The sequence below is a fragment of the Spinacia oleracea genome, chromosome 2, assembly GCF_020520425.1.
Source record: "Spinacia oleracea cultivar Varoflay chromosome 2, BTI_SOV_V1, whole genome shotgun sequence".
Lineage (NCBI taxonomy): Eukaryota > Viridiplantae > Streptophyta > Magnoliopsida > Caryophyllales > Amaranthaceae > Spinacia > Spinacia oleracea.
Window position 1 is genome coordinate 110582950 of NC_079488.1, and position 22873 is coordinate 110605822.

At 36.6% G+C, this 22873-nt stretch overlaps 2 protein-coding genes and 2 pseudogenes across 3 annotated transcripts; 2 read left to right on the top strand and 2 right to left on the bottom strand.

Annotated features, from left to right (window-relative positions):
• Positions 1 to 2672: 2672 nt before the first annotated feature.
• LOC110796166 (heat shock 70 kDa protein 18-like) lies at positions 2673 to 9721 on the bottom strand. The gene is made up of 6 exons (XM_056836313.1): positions 8811 to 9721; positions 5749 to 7498; positions 4516 to 4722; positions 4362 to 4429; positions 3647 to 3749; positions 2673 to 3309 (listed from the first exon to the last, which is right to left on the bottom strand). The coding sequence occupies exons 1-6, from the start codon at positions 9031 to 9033 to the stop codon at positions 3084 to 3086; spliced, it is 2577 nt and encodes an 858-aa protein (XP_056692291.1). The 5' UTR covers positions 9034 to 9721; the 3' UTR covers positions 2673 to 3083.
• A 2585-nt stretch (positions 9722 to 12306) lies between these two features.
• LOC110796168 (heat shock cognate 70 kDa protein-like) lies at positions 12307 to 16092 on the top strand (annotated as a pseudogene).
• A 325-nt stretch (positions 16093 to 16417) lies between these two features.
• Positions 16418 to 18227, top strand: LOC130459084 (heat shock cognate 70 kDa protein-like; annotated as a pseudogene).
• A 399-nt stretch (positions 18228 to 18626) lies between these two features.
• LOC110796169 (F-box protein CPR1-like) lies at positions 18627 to 22588 on the bottom strand. 2 transcript variants are annotated; one of them, XM_056837828.1, is made up of 3 exons: positions 21236 to 22588; positions 20337 to 20432; positions 18627 to 18943 (listed from the first exon to the last, which is right to left on the bottom strand). In XM_056837828.1, exons 1-2 carry the CDS (start codon positions 22435 to 22437, stop codon positions 20384 to 20386), a joined length of 1251 nt encoding a protein of 416 aa, XP_056693806.1. In that variant the 5' UTR covers positions 22438 to 22588; the 3' UTR covers positions 18627 to 18943; positions 20337 to 20383. The 2 variants fall into 2 exon arrangements, with proteins under 2 accessions (XP_056693806.1, XP_056693805.1); XM_056837827.1 differs by having other exon boundaries at positions 18627 to 18956; positions 21236 to 22586.
• Between the last annotated feature and the right edge of the window lie 285 nt (positions 22589 to 22873).

A 22873-nucleotide genomic window follows, 5' to 3' on the forward strand; every position in this document is an offset into this window, starting at 1 on the left:
ACAAAGAATTGAAGATGAGGGTAGAGCTGTCAAAAACTGACCCGACCTGAAAACCGACCTGAACCGACCGAACCCGTAACCGACCATGACTCGAAATTACGGTAAAACAGGTAACCCGAAACCCGACCTGTACCCGACCCGAAAAAACCGATAACCGATTTTAACCCGATGTTGTAACACCCGAACCCGAACCCGACACCCAACCCGAAAATAACCGATAACCGAACTAACCCGATCGAACAATGACCCAAACCCGATTCGATACCCGACCCGATGTCAACCCGAAACCGATTGTAACTCAATGAAACCTTCTATTGACCCGACCTGTGACAACCCGCTACCCGATTTACCCGAGTTACCAATGACACGATCAAATATTAACTTCAACGATAAATCTATTTTAATTATTTATTGCTAGATACTGAAAATTTTAACTCTAAAATAAGTTAAACAAAATTTTTTAGAATTTAAAATAATTAAAATGTATAGGTTAATTATCAGACCCGAGTTTGACCCGTCCTTGAGAATGACCCGACCTGAATTCTATTTGATTTGATTATTATCCGATCCAAATTAGGATCCGGACCCGAAAAAAACTGTGTTGCAAACCGACTTAAACCCGACTCGATAAGACACGAACCCGAAATTATCTGCTACAAACCGACTTAAACCCGACCCGATAAGACCCGAACCCGAAATCAAACCTGACCGAAATGTGACCCGACCCGAACCCGACCTGAACTCGGGATAAGAAAAAACCCGACATGACCCAACCTGAAATCGACCCGACCGAACCCGAACTCAACCCGGATGGAATATTGACCCAACACGACCCGACATGATCGATCATGACCCGAGACCCGGGATGACCCGACCCAAACCCGACCCGATGACCTGTTTTAACAGGTCTAGATGAGGGGAAAGTTGAAGAAACCATGAAAAAGCTGGTTTAGAATCTTTATATCTACAAATATACAGGGAAGGAAGGGGAAGAGATACGGGAAAGGTGAATTGGGTTTTAGAGTGGGGACTAGTAACACCTTAATTTTATAACAACTATTTGAGTACAGTACAAATTTGAGTATAGTACTGTGAATTACTCCATATCATCTTATTTTGGCTGCGATTATTGTAAACAATATTTACAATTTTACTTTATTTTATTTGTTTTACTTCGTATTTTTTGGTTTAAAAAGCAAGAAACTAGATACTCATAATTTATTTATGCAGGAAACTTTTCATCTAAATTTATATTTTAATTTTATTTTATTAAATGGCCGTTTCTCCGTTTCTTAAAATTTTAAAAATTGTCGTATCCCCGTTTCCTCGTATCTGTTTCCGTTTTACGTTTCCGTGCAACCTAGTATAGTGCTATTATTATTATTATTGTTATTATTATTATTATTATTGTTATTATTATTATTATTATTGGTATCAGATCAGATCATAACATATTATTATTATTATTGTTATTATTATTATTATTATTATTATTATTATTGGTATATGTTTATATCATTGTTATTACATTTAATATTTTATTACTATTATTGATTTAATAAAAATAATGTTGTTGTCGGTGCAATTAAAATCTATTATTTAAGGCATTAACAAAACATTCAAATTCATCATGTCCAAATTAAAACCATTAAGTCCAGATCAGAAACGATATGATTAGGTCATGTCCATATTAGAACTGATTTTTATAGATCCGAACCATTATATATCCAGACCAGAACTGATAGGATCATATAATATACAGATCATAACTAATCTGTACAGATCATGTCCAGATAATGTTCAAATCAGCAAAGATCTTGTCTACATCAGAACCGATCCTTACAGAACCAATATGTTCAGATCAAAACCGATTTGTACAGATCATATCCAGATCAGAATCGATACGTTCACATTATAATTGGTCTAGATATTGACTCTGTACAAATTATGTTCAAATCAGAATCCATCTGCAAAGAACATGACCATATCAGAATTGATTTGTACAGATTATGACCAGACCAGAACTGATTTGTACATATCATGTCCAGATCAGAACTAATCTGTCCAGATCATGTCCAGATCAAAACTTATATGTACAGATCATGTCAAAATCAGAATTGATCTGTACAAATCATGTCCAGATCAGAACTGATCATGTCCATATCAAAACTGATATGTATAAATCATGTCCAGATCATAATCGATATGTACAGATCATATACAGATCATAACCGATCTATCTAGATCACGTATATGTCTATCTAATACAAGGAATAGTTAAATCATGAGCAAAGTCAAATAAATAATAGCAATATTATAAATTTGTGTAACATTTATTTTACACGTAAGTCGTTTAATATTAATAAATATAAATTTTTGTTTAAACCTAATTTTGAAGAATCAGATCAGATCAGATCAAACCAGATCAGATCGGACCAGATCAGATCAGATCAGATCAGAAAAATAAGTTCAGATCAGATCAGACCAAACCAGACCAGATCAGATCAGGAGAAATAAGGTGAACTAAACAGGGCCTTAGATCAGAAATGGGGGAAAGCTGCTTGAGTCCGTGCACAACCTTTTTCGAGTCAGATTATCCTCTGAAACTTCACAATTAAATTTAATTAAAAAACTAATTATTTACTGATTTAAAAACCTGATTATTTATTGATTTTAAAACTGAAAATCAAAAAAAAAAAAGGAAAGTTTGTTAATGTCAGCATTATGGGTTAATCCATATAAGATATCGATAATACAATTATAAAAATTGTTAAATTTTTTTTAAAACGTTAGAACATACTTGCGTATATATAAATAAGATTTTTAAAAATATATGCACGCATAGAATACTATTAAGGAAACGGTTAGGGGCCTGAGGCAGCTTAAATAGTAATTGCTCATTACTAAAATTAGAAAAATAAAAACAAATTGAACACAAAAAAATTATAATACAATATAAAAGAGAATTAATCTAAAAGATATTTACTAAAACCACACAAAACTTAGAAAAAAAATGAAGAATATGGGCAATAACAACCCAAGTACGTACTTCACTCTACCAAAAAAAAAAAAGCTCGATCGAGTCAATCGAGCTCCACAATCTCGATCTTAGGGCAAGTATAACTAGTTCCAACTCCAACACCAGTTTTCAACTGTTGGCGCATTTTCACAATAATATGATCAAAACTACTCTGAAGTTCATTAATTTTCTCCTCAAACTGTTGAATTTGTGAGTGAAGGAGGAAATTAAGAAGAAGAAAGAAGGAAGGAAAACTAAGGAAGCCATTGAAGAGCTTGAGGAGCTCGTGGCTGAGAGTAAAGAACAAGATACTACATTTTTATTAATTGTGTAACTAATTGAGATATTACAAATCTAGAGTATTTATACTAAGGAACAAAACTAATTACAAGCTAATGTTCTATACTATGTTATATACTCCAATACCCCCCCTCAAACTGGAGATGGTGATAAACATCTTCAGTTTGAAAGCTTTGAAACAGACTGTTCATGAACTCTGCACCAAGAAGTCCTCATGAACAAGCATAGATGTTGGCTACTGCTGTTGTACCAACTACTCAGACCAAACTGCAGTGTCCAATATTGTTTTGAAGAAATGAGCTCCCTGAAGTTCTGAACACTGCTAACCTTTGTGTTTCTTCAACACTTAGCATCTGAAAATTGTCATGTGAATCCATGGTTGTTTCCTTACCATGACCAGCAACTGACTGATGAGAACACCACCAGAATACTTCATACAAATGGAACTACCAATCAGAATGATGTGGTTGAACCAACCACCATGAATCAGCTTCCTGCTGTCCAAAATACTCCATTGATCATCAACCAATCACACATACATTGATGAGCTTATATCAAACTGCAACGTCCAATATTGCCTTGAAGAAAATGAGCCTCAATGGGTCTCATCAAAAGAATGATCACAATGGATCAATGAAAACTGACCTCTTTGGGTCTCAAAACTGACCTCTTTGGGTCTCAAAATTGACCTGATTTTACAGGTTTTGATTCTCCAGATCTGTTGCTGGGAAAAATTAACAAAATTGACCTGATTATACAGGTACTGATTCTCCAGATCTGTTGCTGGGAAAAAAAAATGTTGAATCGTGCCAACATTCAAAAGAAAAAGAAAACCCAAAAAATGGCAACAAAGCATGCCAACAATCAACAATCAACCTTCATTATCTGCAGGATCAGTCCTGCATAAGAACAACCATTTCGGAGAAAAGTATCCTCCTCCTTTATTTACCCCACTACACAGCAAAAGTATGCTTTGCAGAACTTCTGTTCCTGCATAAGCTTGAGTATAACTGCGGCAGCATCTTCGTTTATGAAACTAAACCTTCGTACACAAGCTGACTTCGCACAACAATATCCCCAACTTCAGCAGGGTTTACATTAACAAGCAACCTGCAGCATCATCCAACAATACTCTTCTTATCCCTCCTCAATTTATTCGCCTTTTCTTTGACAAACTCCTCCATTGCCCTTAAAACATCTCACTAATACTCTCATCAGAAGGCGTAGCAGCAAACTCTACACCCTTACACCAAGAATAGAACTCAGCAAGATCATCAAATCGCTTTGCAACAGTAGCCCAAGTCCCATAAGTCTTAACAGAATTAAGATACTCCATCTCCCAGAAGCAATCAGACAAGAGCGAAAAACCCCCCACATACATCATCATACAGAACAATATTGTCCTCAATCACAGGAGTAAGAGCAAGAACAGGTCGAAAATCCCAGAAATCAGTCAACACACACAGCAATCAAAACAAACGCAAGAAAAATACTCCATTAACGACACTGTGATATTATCTACATTGCACAGGATTATCAAGAACTAGCCAAATTCACTGACTCAAGATCATCCGAGTCAACACCAATCAGAAACGACCAAAAGTCAACCCAAAGCTATCAACTCACAAATCGAAAACTCATAAATCGGAGAATAATTTGGGTAAATCAAACCTTGAAGTAGCAGAATAAGAAGCAGGCAGACGACAGAAGAACAATCCCCGTCATTAATTTGAGTTTCGAAATTGAAGAACAGCAAAACTTGAAGTATCAGAAGCAGGCGTCGAAGAAGACGACGACGGAAGAGCACGGTCAGAAATTGCAACCAAATCGATCACAGATCAAACCTCCGATCAAAAAGTCCGGTCAATCTTGCGATTAAAAACACCGAAGAACGTAGAATCACAAATTGCTTCAAGAATCTACCAACAATATCAGATTCTTGCAAATATTTCAAAAAATTTCAAGAACCCTAGAATTTGGGGAAAACTCAAGAATCAAAAAATTGTTTAATTCAAGGTTCTAGAGAAGATTTGTGTGCGAATTTAGAAGATATTAGGGCGAATTAAAACCCTAATTCGTTGAATTTTGACCCAATTCGAGCAAAAATTTCGAAGCAGAAAATTTGGGGAAATTTTGACGAATTGGTAATTTGATTCGAACAGAAGTTTAATGCGGAATTGAAGAGCCGGGATCGTTCCCGCTCTGATACCATGTTGAATTTGTGAGTGAAGGAGGAAATTAAGAAGACGAAAGAAGGAAGGAAAACTAAGGAAGCCATTGAAGAGCTTGAGGAGCTCGTGGCTGAGAGTAAAGAACAAGATACTACATTTTTATTAATTGTGTAACTAATTGAGATATTACAAATCTAGAGTATTTATACTAAGGAACAAAACTAATTACAAGCTAATGTTCTATACTATGTTATATACTCCAATACAAACTTACAAGCTTCACCACGGTGGTTATTATTATTATTCAACTTCATCCATTCTGCAGTCTGTTCAATCGCACCTCCAATCTTCCTCTTATCTTTTCTACCAATCTTCATCTTCCCACCACCTCCTCTCAAGGTATCCTGCATCTCATTCATATAATTCTCCAAGCTATTCTTCGCATTCGCAGTCTTCTTTTTCTCTTTACCCTTAACATTATACACTCTTGCCTCTTCCCTCATCCTATCAATCTCGATCTTCGATAACCTCCCACTATGATTCATAATCGTGATTTGATTCTTCCTCCCAGAACTTTCCTCTGTCGATGTAACAGTTAATATACCATTTGCATCGATGGTGAAGCAATCAATTACCTTGACTACCCCTTTTGGTTTTGGAGGGATGTTACGGAGAAGGAAATCGCCTAAAAAGTTGTTTTCATCAGCAATGGAGCTCTCGCCTTCGTACACACTAGTCCTCATCATAGTTTGGTAATCAAAAGCAGTGATTGATCTCTTCTCCATCTTCGTGGGGATCGGCGTGTTCTTCGGTATCACGACTCTAAAACGTCCACCACCACTCGATAGCTTGACACCGAGGGAGAAAGGCGTGACATCCACAACCGAAAACTGCTCATCATGGTGTTGTTGTTGTTGTTGTTGTTGTTGTTGTTGTTGTTGTTGTTGTTGTGGTGTACCAGTCAAGATAAACGGCTCATCATGCTGTTGTGTTGTACCACTCAAGATAAACGGCTTAAACTGCTCATCATTCTGTTGTGTTGTACCACTCAAGATCCCAGCATAAATGGCCGCCCCATAAGCAACAGCCTCATCAGGGTTAAGACTTTTCGAGATGCCTTTTCCATTGAAAAAATCCTGCAACATCTCCTGAATCTTAGGGATCCGAGTCGACCCACCCACAAAAACAACATCATCAATCTCACTCTTACCCACATTAGCATCCTTCAAACATTTCTCAACAACATCCAAACACTCGCTAAACAAATCCATGTTCATCTTCTCAAACCGAGCACGAGTTATAGTAGTCGAAAAATCAATTCCGTCATATAGACAATCAATCTCGATAGCAGTCTCAGTAGTAAAAGAAAGAAGTCTCTTCGCCTTCTCACAAGCAGCTCTCAACCTCCCAATCGCCCTCGGATTATCACCGATATCTTTACCATGTTCCCTTCTAAACTCCGCCACAAAATGACTCACCATTCTACTATCAAAATCCGCTCCACCAAGGTGAGTGTTACCACCTACTGCAACCACTTTAACAACGTTTTTTTCAATCGTAACAAAAGAAACGTCGAAAGTTCCACCTCCAAGATCAAAAACCAACACATTCTTTGGTGTAGCCATACTATTAGTAAACTTCTCAAACTTATACGCAATTGCGGCGGCTGTTGGTTCGTTGATCATTCGAATTATGTTAAGTCCGGCTATGATTCCGGCATCTTTTGTTGCCTGTCGTTGTGCATTAGTGAAATATGCAGGAACGGTAATAACAGCGTTTTTTACTTCTGTGTCGAGGTAGGATTCTGCAGTTTCTTTCATCTTTGCGAGGATTATTGAGGATATTTCTTCTGGGGAAAATTGTTTTTCTTTACCTTGGTTGGTGACTACAATCATGGGTTTTAATCCGTTGTTACCATCGGGAATGGGGACGACTTTGAATGGCCAGAATTTCATGTCTTTTTGAAGGTTAATGTCGTTGAATCTTCTACCTATTAGCCTTTTTGCATCTGTCAATATTCGTTAACATGTAGAGAGTTGGGAATTAATCGCATTATAAAAAGTGCTATCACATTATTCAACCTCAACGGATATTTAAACAAGTAAATTTGCGCCAAATATATAGTGTTTCAAATGAATCAGTGAATTTACATAAAATCTAATATGGACTTGGAGTAAAAAAAAATATATTATATGAGACGTTTTATAAGACCAACTTATTATCAAATAGTTGTACTTTTTTATCTAATAGTTGTATTTTTTAATCAAATAGTTATGCATTGGGATAAAATAATTATGTTTTGTTAATTATATTTCCAACCGAATAGGTATACTTTTTAATATTTACAGTTTGTATTCTAATACTTACATTTTTATCATCATTATTTATTTATTTATGTCTTTTAAATGCTGATATCAGCATTCTTATGCATAAGGCGATCTCAAAAGGCGGTCTCATAGATAACCTACTCCTTGTGGAGTACCTCAAATTAACCAATTCAGAAACCGTACCACCGTGTGTGGTTTATGATTCTTAACGAATCAATTCATCTAGCTAGTATCCCAACTTAATTAAAATGACAACATACTTCATGAACTAAATCAAGAATTTAGGCATATTAAAAATAGCCGATTCAAATAATAGCCGGATCGAATAGTGGTAGAATATACCTTGGGTCATGTTCTCATACGAACAACCCAACTAACAAGTTGTTAGTAATTAAATCACATTAATTAAATCTTTGTGCCATTTATTTGCTTTATAGCTAGATTAGGTAAATAATCTAGGTTTATTATGTAAATTATTCCTTGTATATTTGCTAGAGTATTTACCCTAATTGTAATGTGTATATCATTAACAGAAAAATAAACCTAGATTAGTTACATAATCTATTAGTGTTCTTAATTATCTTTCTTGCGTTTGAAACATCACTCTTTAGGCCGTATTTGGTTCATTATTAAAAAAGGAAAGGAACAGAAAAGAAAGGAAGGGAAAAGAAAGGAAAAGAAGGGAAGGGAAATAGATTTTATTTTCTTGTGTTTGATTTAAGGGAAAGAAATGAAGGGAAGAGAAAGGAAATATAAATGACAGTTTTAATTTTCTCTTTCCTTCCAAATTCCTTCAATTTTGGGAAGAAAGGAAAGTGAAATTTTTATAAAGGAGCTTTCCTTCCAATTCTCTTCCTTTCCTTCCACTTACCATACAATTATTTGTACCAAATACAAGAAACCTTATTTTACCTTTCCTTTTTTTTCTTTTCCTCCCAACCAAATAAAGCCTTTAAACACATAAAGAAAAGAAAAAGGAAGATGTAAACAAACCAAAAATGGTATTGGAAGAGTTCTTCCCCGCCTGATTCCTTGCAGCCTCGCCGATAAGGCGGTCTTTGGCGGTGAAAGCCACCCACGACGGCGTCGTACGGCTCCCTAAATCATTGGTAATGATCTCAACACGGTTTTGTTGTGGCTGCCATACTCCCACACACGAATAAGTTGTCCCAAGATCGATGCCTATCGCCGGCCATTTCGCCTCGCTAGCCCCCATTTTTATCAATAACCGCTCTGTACCTTAAAGCTTTGAAGCAAAACGGATGCAAAGAGCAAATTTGAAGTAAGAACTAAGAAGACAGAAGAACGTCACCAAAGTTAAGACCTATTAATCTAATTGATCTTGTTAGTTTACGGATTGAATTCCTAATTAGGGTTTTCAGAGAATTGGAGTAGTATGTATTTTTTGTTATGTTTAAATAAAGCAGATTTTTTGGGGGATAAAAACTCTTTTTTCACAAGAATATTTTTTAGATAATATACAAAAAAATAAAAATACAAATACAAAGCCCGATTATTTAGGTAGAATAGTATTCCCATATCTTTGTTTTTGTTTTTGTTTGTGTTTTTTTTTTTGTTGTTGAGGGGATTCCATATGATATCTTTGTACTTTTTTATTTTTTTTTGATGCAAATGAGGTTAACTCCTACTACGTATTTGAGATTAAATGTGGCCACGTCACTCCCATTTAGTATTCCTGAATAAACTTCCCAACTATTGTTCTTGATTATATTGCGACAGTTATGCACAATATGCATACAATTTCCTCCGTATGTCTCTGACGCTTGTAAAGCATGAATAGTAGCTTGATTATCCATTTAAACCATGAGTTTGCTAGTGATTGTGGAAATATCATTCTCACAATGTTGGTCCAAATACATAAGTAAGTACGACTTACCGTTCAAAAGTTCATTACATAAGTAAATTACAACTTTTTATCCAATATTTCTTTACAGCATACCCTACACACATAACTAAATTACTCCCTCCATTCCTAAATGATCTTCATATTTGGAATTTGGGGTGGAAAATAAGAAAATGGAATCTTGTAAAGATTGGGTATAAGAGTAATGACTGGGTGTAAGAGAAAGTAATAAATAAATGAAGGAAAGTAATAAAAAAAATGGAGAAAGAATATATTTTGTTTAAAGTAATAAAAAATCATAAAAGTGGGGTTGGGTGGGTGAATGGGGAAATGTGAATGAATTAAATAAGGGATGATGAGGAAATTTATGGTAAAAAGTCATGTCCAAAAATAGTAACAAGAAGATCATTTAGGAACGACATTTATAGAAACAGGAAGATAAAAAAGGAATGGAGGGAGTACAACTTACCATTCAAAATTGCTTTACAAAATTCTTAACCTAACTAACTGAATTATAACTTACAGTAGCGCACTTGGCACGACAAAATCACAACTTGCAACAGCTAGTAAGAAAATTGACAGAAGGAGATAGAGAATAAATAGAGTTTCTATCTGAAATTAGTAAGATTGCAGAAAATCACAGGTAGGAATGGCAATAGATCGGATTCGGATCGAATAGAGTTTCACTCGCATCCAACCATTTATCAATCCGCTCCACCCGCTTAACTCATCACCAGCATCAACCCATCCGTCATCCGCGAATGAAACAGGTGGATCGGGTGAATAACGGATGAATATTTTATTTATAAAAAAAAAAGATTACATCAACTCTAACATATAGTCATTTTAATCAATAAAAATTATTTGTATAAAAAAATAACAACAAATATTGTTAAAAAAATAATTTGCAACAAGAATTAACAATATTATCATGAATATATATATATATAATTTTATTAAAATTTGGGTAAAAAATATATTAAACGGCTGGAGCGAGGGTCATCCGTATCCGACCCGATACGTCACCCGCATCTCATCTGTTTAGCTCGGGTATCCATTCATTTAATAATTGTGGGTGGATTGGGTAAATGAATATTCATTTAGTATGTCATCCCTAATACCAGGGCATAACAACTAGAGCATATCATCACAAACATCAGGTTTTCTAGGCGGGACATACGTGATATACTCGTCAACCTTCACACATAGAGCCCGAACAACACTAGAAGATGGAGGATCAGAGGATGCAGAAGAAGCATTATAATTAATTGGCCTGATTCTACGACGGATGGACAGATCTCCCAGTCGACGCTCATACGAGTTGTAGGAGACTTTTCCTTCTGACGTGTCAGGTACAGTAATCTCCTCAACAACATACAGGAGAGCCTCACGGGGAATGTTTGGGATATGATGTACTCCTCCACAACATAGAGGGGAGCCTCATGGGGATTATGATACATATAAAGAAGCTCTTTCAGATAATCGATCATCAAGCTCAGGTTCATCATCAAGTTCCGACTTATCCCCCATCCTCACTTTTAAAAGAGTGACCAATTTCACATTTGAAGTAGTTGCTACATCCTTTGATATTTTGGAAAAAAAATTCGTGCTTCAATGCAATAAATTTTAACCCAACCCAAATTCAATCTAGTAACCGATTGACAAGTCTACGTACGAGTATACGATTAAGACTCTATTTAGTTCAACTAAATTTTATTGAAAATAACTTCTTTAAGTTATGTTATTACTCCATGTGAAACAAAACTCAAAAGCATCATGTTATTACTATACGACAGAGTTGTTAAAAACTAACCCGACCCCAAAACTCGACCTGAACCGATGGAACTCGTAACCGATCATGACCTGAAATTTTGGTAAAACAGATAATCCGAAACTCGACTTATACCCGACTCAAAAAAACCGATAACCGATTTTAACCCGACGTTGTATGACCCGAACCCGAACCCAACACCCGATCGAAATATAACCGATAACCGAACTGACCAAACTGAGTAATGATCCGAACCCGATTCGATACCCGACAATTAACCCGATTTTTACCACATAACATGTTGACCTGTGAAGTAAATATTTTAAGATGACTAATTCAGATATTGACTCGATCTTAGCCCGTGTCCGAGAGTGAACCGGCCTGAATTTTAACCGACCCAAAAATTATCCAATCCGATCTTGACACCAAACCCGAGATTAACTGCTACAAACCCGATTCAAACCCGACTATATAAGACCCAAACCCGAAATCGAACCTGATCCGAACATGACTCGACCCGAACCCGACTTGTACCCGAAATGAGAAAAAACCCGACATAACCCGACCGAAAATCAACCCGGCCGAACCCGATCTACACCCGAGTGATAAAGTGATCCGATACGTCCCGACCTGATCATAACCCGAAATGACCCGACCGGATCTGAGCCGATGACTTGTTTTAAACTCTGCTCCATGTGTAACAAAATTCAAAAGGCTTGTTGTAATTTGACCAAGTTTGACCGATATTCGTAATCCGTAATAAGGGAAAGGAATACGTAACGAATAACGACAAAAGGAGAGCGGAATAAAAAGGGAGGAAAACCGGAGCACAGTTTCACTCTCACCCACTCACCCACTCACCCACATACAAGGAAGAAACTGAGCAGTGAGCACCATCTACGCTCTCTCTCTAGATTTTCGCACAAACTGGCCAAAATGGAAAGAAAAGAGGGAGAATGTCCGGCAATTGGAATTGATCTTGGAACCACTTACTCATGCGTTGGAGTTTGGGAGCACAATCGTGTTGAGATAATCACCAATGACCAGGGAAACCGAACGACGCCGTCTTGGGTTGCATTTACCCAATCTGAGCGACTTATTGGTGAAGCTGCTAAGAATCAAGCCGCAGCAAACACTGTTAACACAGTTTATGGTTCGTTCTTTTTCTCTCTATATCCATCTACTATAAGAGCCGAATTTATTTGTATTTACAGATTCTGGTTTTCAATTAGGTTAAGCTTCTTCTTTATAAGCATTTTTAATAGTAACTTCCAGAAATCTAGAGCTTCAATAGTCTAATTTGACTATCAAATGATCATCTCTTTCTCTCAATTTTAATCGCAAAGAATTGCAGGTTTGAAGTTCTGTTTGCATTTTTTTAATCGGTTTTGGTATTTCTTTTATTGAGTTTCTGGTGGCTAATTATGAGGATGGGTGTGAAGTTGAGTAGTTTTTGGGGTTCTGGACTTCTGGTGCCCTGATGGGGTATACAAATAGACGCGAATTAACAAAATTAAATTAGGTCGATCTTTGAGGCTAGTTGTCCTGTAATAACAAAATGTTGAGGGTGATTAAAGGACTATTGGGAACCATAATTGCATTAGTTATCATTATTCAACTTCCCTAACAAATTTGTGTGGTTGAAACTTCAATTTTTTTCTTTTAAATCGAGTGGACTGTAAATAACAGGAGAAAAAGGTAAGCTTTTGTTAGTAGGTTTTGTTATTCTGAAGTCTCCCATTTTCATCTTCACTACTCCAACTATTTTTCATTTAGATAAATGACATTTTAAATATTCTTATTATCAAACTGTCAATGGAACTTTGATGATAATTGTTGACGTTCAATGAAAATTGACAAGAGTACGTATTGGATTGTGATAGCAGTTACTTGCCTCTAAATACATAACCTCTATACAGTTAGTCTTAATACACATGGAAGTCTAAGGGAAATTTTGAATTGTAGAGTAAATTAATTACTAGATGAAATTGCTAAAAGTGTGCTGAATTATGCCGTTTGTTGGTAACTCTTGAAGACATTCATTCATCATTATCATTACCCCATTGCCTCAAAGAGGCTCCCACAAGAAGCGGGGTAAGGGGGGGTCGGACGTTAACTCTTGAAGACATTAGTGCTGGAAAAAAGAGAGATGGACCCATAAATCACAAAATGCATCAATCAAATTTATCAACATTTGGAGTTTAGCCTCGAGTCACTTAGATGGTAAGAGATGCTTTGAATGGAAATCACTTGATACTTTTTCTAATATTTCCTCATACTCTTGGATATTAATGTGGTATTTATAGTATGAGTGGAGAATGAAAAGTCAGGCTCAAGTGTTGGAGTGGATTACATTTTGTGTTGTTGAAGCCGAAATAGCTAAACATAGTCACCATATTCTGAATGTAGTACACAAGTTTTTTGAAATGAAGATAAGCCTTTAATTTGCAGGGTTGTATGCTTGTATCAACAAGTCAAAGTAGTATAAGGTTCATGCCGTTCATCTGAGTTCCTTTCTGTCGTGATGCTTTTGATAAAGTTAGGCTTAAGTCTTGGATTGGATTACATTTTGTTTTGTTGAAGCTGAAATAGCTAAACAATAGTTATTTGAAATGAAGATAAGCTTATAATTTGCCAGGGTTGTATGCTTGTATCAGCAAGTGAAAGTAGTATTACGTACTGTTGTATGCCGTTCATCTGAGTTCCTTTCTGTCATAATGCTTTTGAAGATTTTCATTTCAATTTCAACTATTACTATTGATTGAAGCAGTGAAGCATCTGCTTTGGCAGCTAGATTGAACGACTGAGTATTACTTTGGAGCTGCATTATGAATTTCCTGTTGTTTTTCAGAATGCTCTGCTTGTGTTCTATAAAATGTATTACTTGTTCTGCTTTCTTTCAGTCTAATTTGACTTTTGCGCTTATCCTTCAATTGACATCATCCTTTTCCTTTAACTTCATGTTCCCAAATTAACACGTCAATGACAGATGCAAAGAGGCTAATTGGTAGAAGATTTACAGATGAAACAGTACAAAGAGACATGAAATTCTGGCCTTTTAAGGTTATCTCCTGTCCTGTAAAAGATAGCAAACCTCTGATTGTGGTCATGCATAAGGGTGAAGAAAAGCAATTTGCTGCTGAGGAGATATCCTCCATGGTCCTCATGAAAATGAAAGAGACTGCAGAGGCATACCTTGGCTCAGATGTGAAGGATGCCGTCATTACTGTTCCTGCATACTTCAATGATTGTCAACGTCAGGCAACTAAAGATGCTGGCACCATTGCTGGAATCAATGTTATGCGCATAATCAACGAGCCAACAGCTGCTGCTATTGCTTATGGTCTTGAGAAGAAGGCTGTTGAGTGCAAAGTGGGTGCAAGAAACATTCTGGTTTTTGATCTTGGTGGTGGTACTTTTGATGTTTCTTTGGTTACTGTTGAGAAAGGTTCATTCGAAGTAAAATCTATAAGTGGGGATAGCCATCTTGGTGGACAGGATTTTGACAACAGGATGGTCAGTTTTTTGGTTGGTGAGTTTCAGAGGAAGCACAATAAGGACATTAGTGGGAACCCTAGAGCTCTCGCGAGGTTGAGGGCTGCTTGTGAAAGGGCAAAGAGAACCCTCTCAGACTACCATTGAAGTAGATTGCCTCTATGAGGGTACTGATTTCTCTTTTACCATTTCTCGTGCTCGATTTGAGAAGTTGAATATGGATTTGTTTGAGGCTTGTATGGGCCCAGTTGAAAAGTGTTTGAAGGATGCAAAGATGGAAAAGAGTGACATTCATGATGTGGTTCTTGTTGGTGGCTCGACTCGCATTCCTAAGGTTCAAAAGTTGTTGCAGGATTTTTTCTATGGAAAGGAGCTTTGCAAGAGCCTTAACCCAGATGAAGCTGTCGCATATGGGGCGGCTATTCATGCTGGGATTTTAAGTGGTGTAAGGCAGAACTCACACTTTTTGCTTGTTGATGTCACTCCCTTATCTCTTGGGGTTGAAGTCATAGGTGATCTTTTTAGTGTTGTGATTCCTAGGAACACGCCAATCCCAACGAAAATGGAGTCTAACTATGTCACTGTTGCTGACAACCAGACCAAAATGAGTACTGTTGTGTACGAAGGTGAGAGCTCCATTGCCAGTGAGAACAACTTATTGGGTAAATTTACCCTCTCTGGCATCCCCCCAGAACCTGCTGGTGCTGCTTGCTTAACTGTCTGCTTTAGTATTGATGCGAATGGCATTTTGACTGTGACATCAACGGTAAAAAGTACTGGGAAAAGTAAGCAAATCACCATTACCTCTCACAGTGGGAGGCTATCGAAGGAGGAGATTGATAAGATGATAGAAGAGGCTGAGAAATTCAAGGAAGAAGAGGTGCAAATCAAGAAGGTAACAAAGGCGAAATTGAACTTGGAAAATTATGTGAACAATATGTGGAATACTGTGAATGGCTGTTCTTCTGGGGTAAATACAGATTTCAAAGAAAAGAAGATGATGGAAGATGCCATTGAGCAGGCAATGCAGTGGTTAGATTGGAATTATCATCTCAATGAGGCTTCTAAGTTTGAGGAAAAATTGAAAGAGCTTGAGAGCATTTGCGAACAGTTTACAGCTAATATGCAGATGTGATCATGTGAGTGATGTAACTCTTTGCACATTCAATCTTGGTAGCTTTGAATCTTTGATCAATGTTTTGGTATGTTTTTATTCCTTTTAAAATGCTTGTGATTCTATAGAAGCAAGAAGGTTGTTACTGAACAGTTGGTGTGGCTATGTTAATGAATTTGCAAGGTTTGGTTGTGTATCTGATGGATTAGGTCACGAGGAAAAAATATATCTTCCTTAACAATGAGCAAACCTCAATTGTGGTTTCCATAAGTCATCTTCATGTTATATTTTGGAATGAATTTTGATGTAGTAGTTTTTATATGACCAAGTTAAACTTCAGGCTCTCATTTTAATATATGACAGATGCAAAGAGGCTAATAGGCCGGAGATTCACAGAAGAAACAGTTCAAAACGACATAAAACTCTGGCCTTTCAAAGTTCTTTCCTTCCCTCACAAAGACAATAAGCCAATGATTGTTGTCACATACAAGGATGAAGAAAGACATTTCACTGCTGAAGAGATATCCTCCATGATTCTCACAAAAATGAAAGAGACTGCAGAAGCTTACCTCGGCACAGAAGTAAAGAACGCTGTCATAACCGTCCCTGCATACTTCAACGATTTGCAGCGACAGGCAACTAAAGATGCTGGCACAATTGCCGGGATCAATGTCATGCGTATCATCAACGAGCCAACAGCTGCTGCTATTGCTTACGGTCTTGAGAAGAAGGCTGTTGATATTAAAGAAGCTTCTAGAAACTTTCTGGTTTTTGATCTCGGTGGTGGGACTTTCGATGTTTCTGTGGTTTATGTTGCTAAGGATTCATTTGAGGTTAAAGCTATTAGTGGAAACACTCATTTGGGTGGAGGGGATTTTGACAACAGATTGGTAACCCATTTTGTGGCTGAGTTTATCAGGAAACACAATCAGGATATAAGTGATAGTCCGAAAGCTATGGCAACGTTGAGGGCTGCTTGTGAGAGGGCAAAGAGGATACTTTCTTCAACTATTGAGGCTAGTATTGAACTTGATGGTCTTTTTGAGGGTAATGATTTTTATTCAACCATTTCTCGTGCTCGATTTGAGAAGATGAATATGGATTTGTTTAGGGATGTTATGGACCTTGTTGAAAGTGTTTAAAGGATGCTAAGATGGAGAAGAAGGATATTCATGATGTTGTTCTTGTGGGTGGATCAACAAGGATCCCTAAAGTTCAGGATCTTTTGCAGGATTTCTTTAATGGAAAGAAACTCTGTAAGAGCCTTAATCCAGATGAGGCTGTTGCATATGGGGCGGCTATTAACGCTGCAATTTTGAGTGGTTTTCGGCATAGGGAACACTTTTTGCTTGTGGATATCACTCCTTTATCACTTGGGACTGATATTTGTACTGGTGAGATGAGTGTTATAATTCCAAGGAACAGCCCAATCCCAACAAAGATGGAGCACATCTACGTCACTAATTCTGACAATCAGAGGAAAATGTTAATTCGTGTATATGAAGGAGAGAGAATCATTGCCAAAGACAATGATTGTCTGGGTAAGTTTACTATTAATGGCATACGTCCAGCACCGGCAGGTGTTACGGGGGTGATTGTGTCCTTGGAAATCGATGCAAATGGCATTTTGACTGTGACAGCACAAGAAGAAGGAACTGAGAACAAGAATCAAATGACCATAACTAACCACAGAGGGAACTTATCAAGGGAGGAGATTGATAAGATGGTGAAAGAGGCCAAGATGTATAGGGCAGAAGATATGGAGCGCCAGAAGGTGAACACAGCGAAGTTTAACTTGGAGATGTATGTCAGCAAAATCTGGGATCTAATGAGTGCTCAATCATGGAAGAAGATTGTGAGAAAGGAGAAGAAGATGATAGAAGATGTGGTCGATCAGACAGTTCAGTGGTTGGAATGGAATTACGTACCATGTCCACGATTCCTTGAAGTTTGAGGAGAAGTTGAATGAGCTCATGAACATTTGCGAACCTGTCGTCGCTAAGATGCACCAGAATAGTTCTCATTTCGGTAGTAAGATCCGCAAAATAGGGCCAATGTAGTAGTAGACTTTGGCAAATTGGTTTAAGTTGACTCTTTCAGACCCTTTTTAACAGTTATTATGCTACTTATGCTATGCTTCACTAGTTCAGCTCTATGCATGGTTCAAGGTTGCTAGTTGCTACTATGATAGATTTACATTCATATGGTATCATCTTCTATTTTCACTGTTCTTTAGTTTCTTTTTACAATCTAAATCTCTGTTTACAATTATGCTATGAAGACACTGAATCAAATGTTTAAGAAAGTGCTTTTGAGGATTGCAAAATACTTCTACTTTAGTTATGCTGGAAATAACAATTGTTTTGTCCAGCATACCCCTTAAGAGAAAAGAAATTGAAGCATACATAAAAAGTGTAATCACCCAACAACAAAAATGGATAAAAATTAATGTATTAGGTAACACACTTTTTTGACTAATGTTTCAGCTCTAGCATTCCATAAATAGCCATCGACAAGGAGAAGGCCAAAGATAAGTAAGTACAAAATGTAAACAACCAAGAGACATACCCAAGCTCATAGCATAAGCATAACTTCATGAGTGAACTATTCGCTTACAATCTTATGTTTTAAATAGATAAAGTGGCAAGACCAAATAAAACCGAAAATCCACAAGGGCAAACCAGCTACAATAAACTTCTGTTTTGGATTTAATATAATCCTTTATTTACCAAAAAAAAAAAAGTGTTCGACCTTTTCAGTTTTCACTAATGCCATAACAAACTAAACTAATCTAACCAAAAAAGATACTGCAAAATTCACCATCAACTTGAAACCAATCATCTTCATCCTTGTATCGATCACCAATTCAGTCCACGTATAGTCTGGAACACCATGCTACCAATCAGGAACATTAAAGAGAGAGAGCATATAATCAGTTACATTCATTAGACTTCTATTAGAACCTAAAAGAAAAGCTGATAAGACAACAATACTACTCAGTTACATTCATGAGTTTTTCATGTTTTTCATGTTAACTGACTACCGCAAATCCATGAAAACACTTTTTTCTTCGTGATGGGAAATTCAATTGGCCATTTATTCGCTTAAACAGTACAAGCTCAATTTACTTCCCCATGACTCCTCCTAGAGTAAGTTTTGCGTAACACCATCTTATATACTCATAAACTACAACTATTAACACAAAAGTCATAACTGCTAACACATAACCTATTACTTAATATTACTATTTGACAATAAGAGTGTAACTTTCTAATTATTAAGTATATATATTTGATCATAAAGTGTAATTGCAGTCTTATACTCATAAGACGATTATTTAAAAGTTTGTACTTCTTATAACACACTTCGTGTTTTTTTAAATATGGTAATTGAGAAAAAAACTTAAAGCTAAAAAGAGCCTCAAAGCTTGTACTGTTTAAGTCCAAGGGGAAACAGATTATACTAAAAGAAAAACCACAATCTAAGTCCAAGGGACTAAAGATTCAACCCCAACACTTTAAACTAGAGGCAGTAGACAAGCAGTAAAAAAACTAACAAAAATTACACCAACTCCTCTTTTAAAGTGATGTACCAGCTTAAGCTAAACCATAAGCAACCAGGTTTCCACCCCTCTTGACACGTGAGAAAGAAACATCAGAAAACTTAGAAATAATATCATAAACAATAGTACCAAAACATGAACTCTCCTCTCTCCTAGCTTGAAGATGATGAAAGAGTTTTATGTTCTTTGCCTCAACTATCACAGATTCACAGGTTAACAACTCTAAATGGCCGAGGAGCCAGAAGCACAGAGATCACTACCTATATCTCAAATATATGAACTCTTGAATAAAATGTAAATGAGAAATAAGAGTAGACTATTTATATACTTTCACCAAGTAACATGCATTTAGAAGAATTATCTCATATGTTGATTAGTATACGAATTGAATACTATGAGCAACTAAGCATCGTTTAAACAAAACTAAGTACCAAAGCCTTAAAAACAGCTAATCACATACACTAGATACTCCCTGTAATCACTCATCTGCCCCTCTAACCATCTAGATTGTGGGTTTCAAATCATCCGAACAATGGTTGAAAAGGTTTATGTTATTCCATATTTCCATTCTAAATACACCTTTATAAATATATTATTCAAATAACTGAGTAGGGATGAAATTCAGAATTTTCTGTTCAGCAGCAGACCAAGAAACACACTATTTACTACAGAGTACTAAAGTACTAATGCAAGCAAGAAGACTTCATACTTACATTGCACATCCTGAACCAAACTCCCATTAGTGGCATCTTCAATAAGGTCATAACCTCAGCTTGAACCCGGTAGACAGAAAATTATCAACAACTTTTCTGAAGAAAAAGAAGGGAGAAATTCAGAACATTCATTACTTTCACTAGATACAGTCATACAAAATGTTTTCCAAGATGATAGCAATGCCTATTACTAGATTGAAAATTACTAGATACCAAGTACAAAATTTAAATTTAGGAAAGAAAAAGAAACCATAAGATAGGAGAAGAAATGAACACAACATAAAATTAAAAAGAGCTTCTGAACATACTCCATATTAAATCATCAAATGATTATAGCTTCATGAAACATTCAGAAAACGAAAAACAGGCTACTCTGGTGAGAAGAGGGAAATTTCTGTGATGGCCTTTGCTTTCTAGACTTCTAATGGATATCATAACTATCTTACACCAGAGTAAGTATAATCCCTTATAAGATCAATTGAAATGTACTTGCAAATTACAAGAGATTAGTAACAACCAAAACACGATCCAGCTTTACAATGACTATTACCTAGCTAAGAGCAATAAACATATCTTTTAAAATCAATATTAAGATATTACAGCAGTAATTTCCCCTGCATATCAATCATAAATCCAACCACAAGAAATCAAACAAACAGGTTTCAAACTCATCATGTTAAGAAAAAAAAGTGCATATCATCTTTTAAAAAGCAATACTAAGATTTTATAGCAGTAATTTCCCCTGCATATCAAGTTATCAAACATAAATCAAACATAAATCAAACAAATCACAAGCAATTAAACAAACAGGTTTCAAACTCAACATGTTAAGAAAAACAATGTGCATTTGGTTTTGGAAGCAGAGAAAGAAAAGCATTAAAGCTGAGAAAACTGCTTACTTCTTGTTCTTCCTTGGCAAGGTTTCCTTTTCCGAAAGGATCTTATCTTCGAGGGAGACAAGGCTGTCCATAGAAGTCCCGGTCAAGCAATTTCCCTTTGGCAGCCCACTGACTGTGATTCTTTCAACATTTCCGGACTCCAAATCGTACCAACAATACCTCGAGTTGTCTATCTCTAACAAAATTCTTCTCCCATCTTTGGAGTAAACAACAGGCCTAATAAATTTAGAACTCCCAATAATCCATGGCTTGCAAATACTAAACAACTTAACCCAAGACTCTTTGTTTCCATACTCCTTCATTACCCAGAAATCAAACTGTTCAAGTACTCTAGCATCCAAGTATTCATCCAAGTCATCATCCTCATCATCATCAGATTCAGATTCGACCATTTCATCAGGATCAGCATCACATTTATATTTATGACAATTAATAAACAGACACAAACACCCACCTAATTCTGTCAATGTAAACACTGATTCACTATGAAATTTGTCTTTATAATTCGGGTAATCGATACGTGAGAAACCCTCAGTCCGAAGATCAAAAGTGGCAATAAACATGGATTCAGATTCATGTGTAACGACATAATGTAAAGCCTCGTTAAAAAGAACACCGTCATAAATACCATAATAAAGACTGTATGGCAAACCTTGGACACATCTCCATGAATTGCTGTTCAGACTATACACTTGAGCTTTATTATTGGAATCCTCAATTTTTCCAAGCCCCTGAACAATCCTCAAAACCTTGTAATCGTCGTTCTTGCTGTCGTATCCAAACCCGAACACCGTTATATTGAGTTTGGGAATTGGGATTTGAGGGGAAGGAAGCTTACGACGCGATTTTGTAACAGGATTGAATAACAAGACATCGGTTTTGGAGATGTTTGAAATGCAAACGACGCCGTTGCGGGAACCGACCAAATTGAAAAGTTGACGGGGTTTGATAGGGTCGTGGATTTCCGAGAAAGATAGTTGGTTATGATCGATCTTGGAAGAGTGAAGAGACAAGTGTCCTACTGAAACGAGGAGATGCCGATTACAGTCGGAAGTTAGGGTTCGATTGAGGTGAATTTTGACGAAATTAGAGCTTTTGATTAAGGAATTCCAGGGTTTGCAGACGGATTTGAAGCGGACAAGTGATTTGGCAGGCAATTTTGAGAGAATTAGGGTGATTATTTCAGGTGGAAATTCCGCCATTGTTACTCTCAAGCTTGAGGTTTAGGGTTTCTGCCACAAAGATGAGAAAAGGGGCTATTTGTTAGTTTTGTTTTTAAGGATCAAAGAGATAGATAAAGGGGTAGAGCCGTAGACAGATAACCGTATGGTATTGGTAGAGACGTAGAGTAGACCCGCTTCATCAATAAGGTTCAGTTTAGTGAATGCCGCCAAAGACGGCGTTCGTATGATTGCCTTGATCATTGGTGATTATCTCAACACGGCCGTGATGCCATCTATGTTATCCGGACTCGGACATCTATATTCGACACGGCTATTTTTTGAAAAAAATTGCATGATTTTGGTCCAAAATAAAGATTCTAAGTGTCTATAATTATGTCAAAGTGTTGATGATCCGACACGGGTATTTGAAGTAAAATGAAGAGTCCGGATAACGGGGTTACCATACTCCCACACG

What these genes read in the sequence shown, in the direction of transcription:
- LOC110796166 (XM_056836313.1), bottom strand. Translation starts at nt 9,033, where the DNA reads ATGGGGGCTAGCGAGGCGAAATGGCCGGCGATAGGCATCGATCTTGGG. An exon ending in CTCTTCCAATACCATTTTTG is followed by an intron (nt 7,499 to 8,810) that starts GTTTGTTTACAT and finishes GAATATTGACAG; the next exon opens with ATGCAAAAAGGCTAATAGGT. An exon ending in GATGAGAGTATTAGTGAGAT is followed by an intron (nt 4,430 to 4,515) that starts GTTTTAAGGGCA and finishes ATGATGCTGCAG; the next exon opens with GTTGCTTGTTAATGTAAACC.
- LOC110796169 (XM_056837828.1), bottom strand. Translation starts at nt 22,437, where the DNA reads ATGGCGGAATTTCCACCTGAAATAATCACCCTAATTCTCTCAAAATTG. An exon ending in TTGCCAAGGAAGAACAAGAA is followed by an intron (nt 20,433 to 21,235) that starts GTAAGCAGTTTT and finishes CTTTTTCTTCAG; the next exon opens with AAAAGTTGTTGATAATTTTC.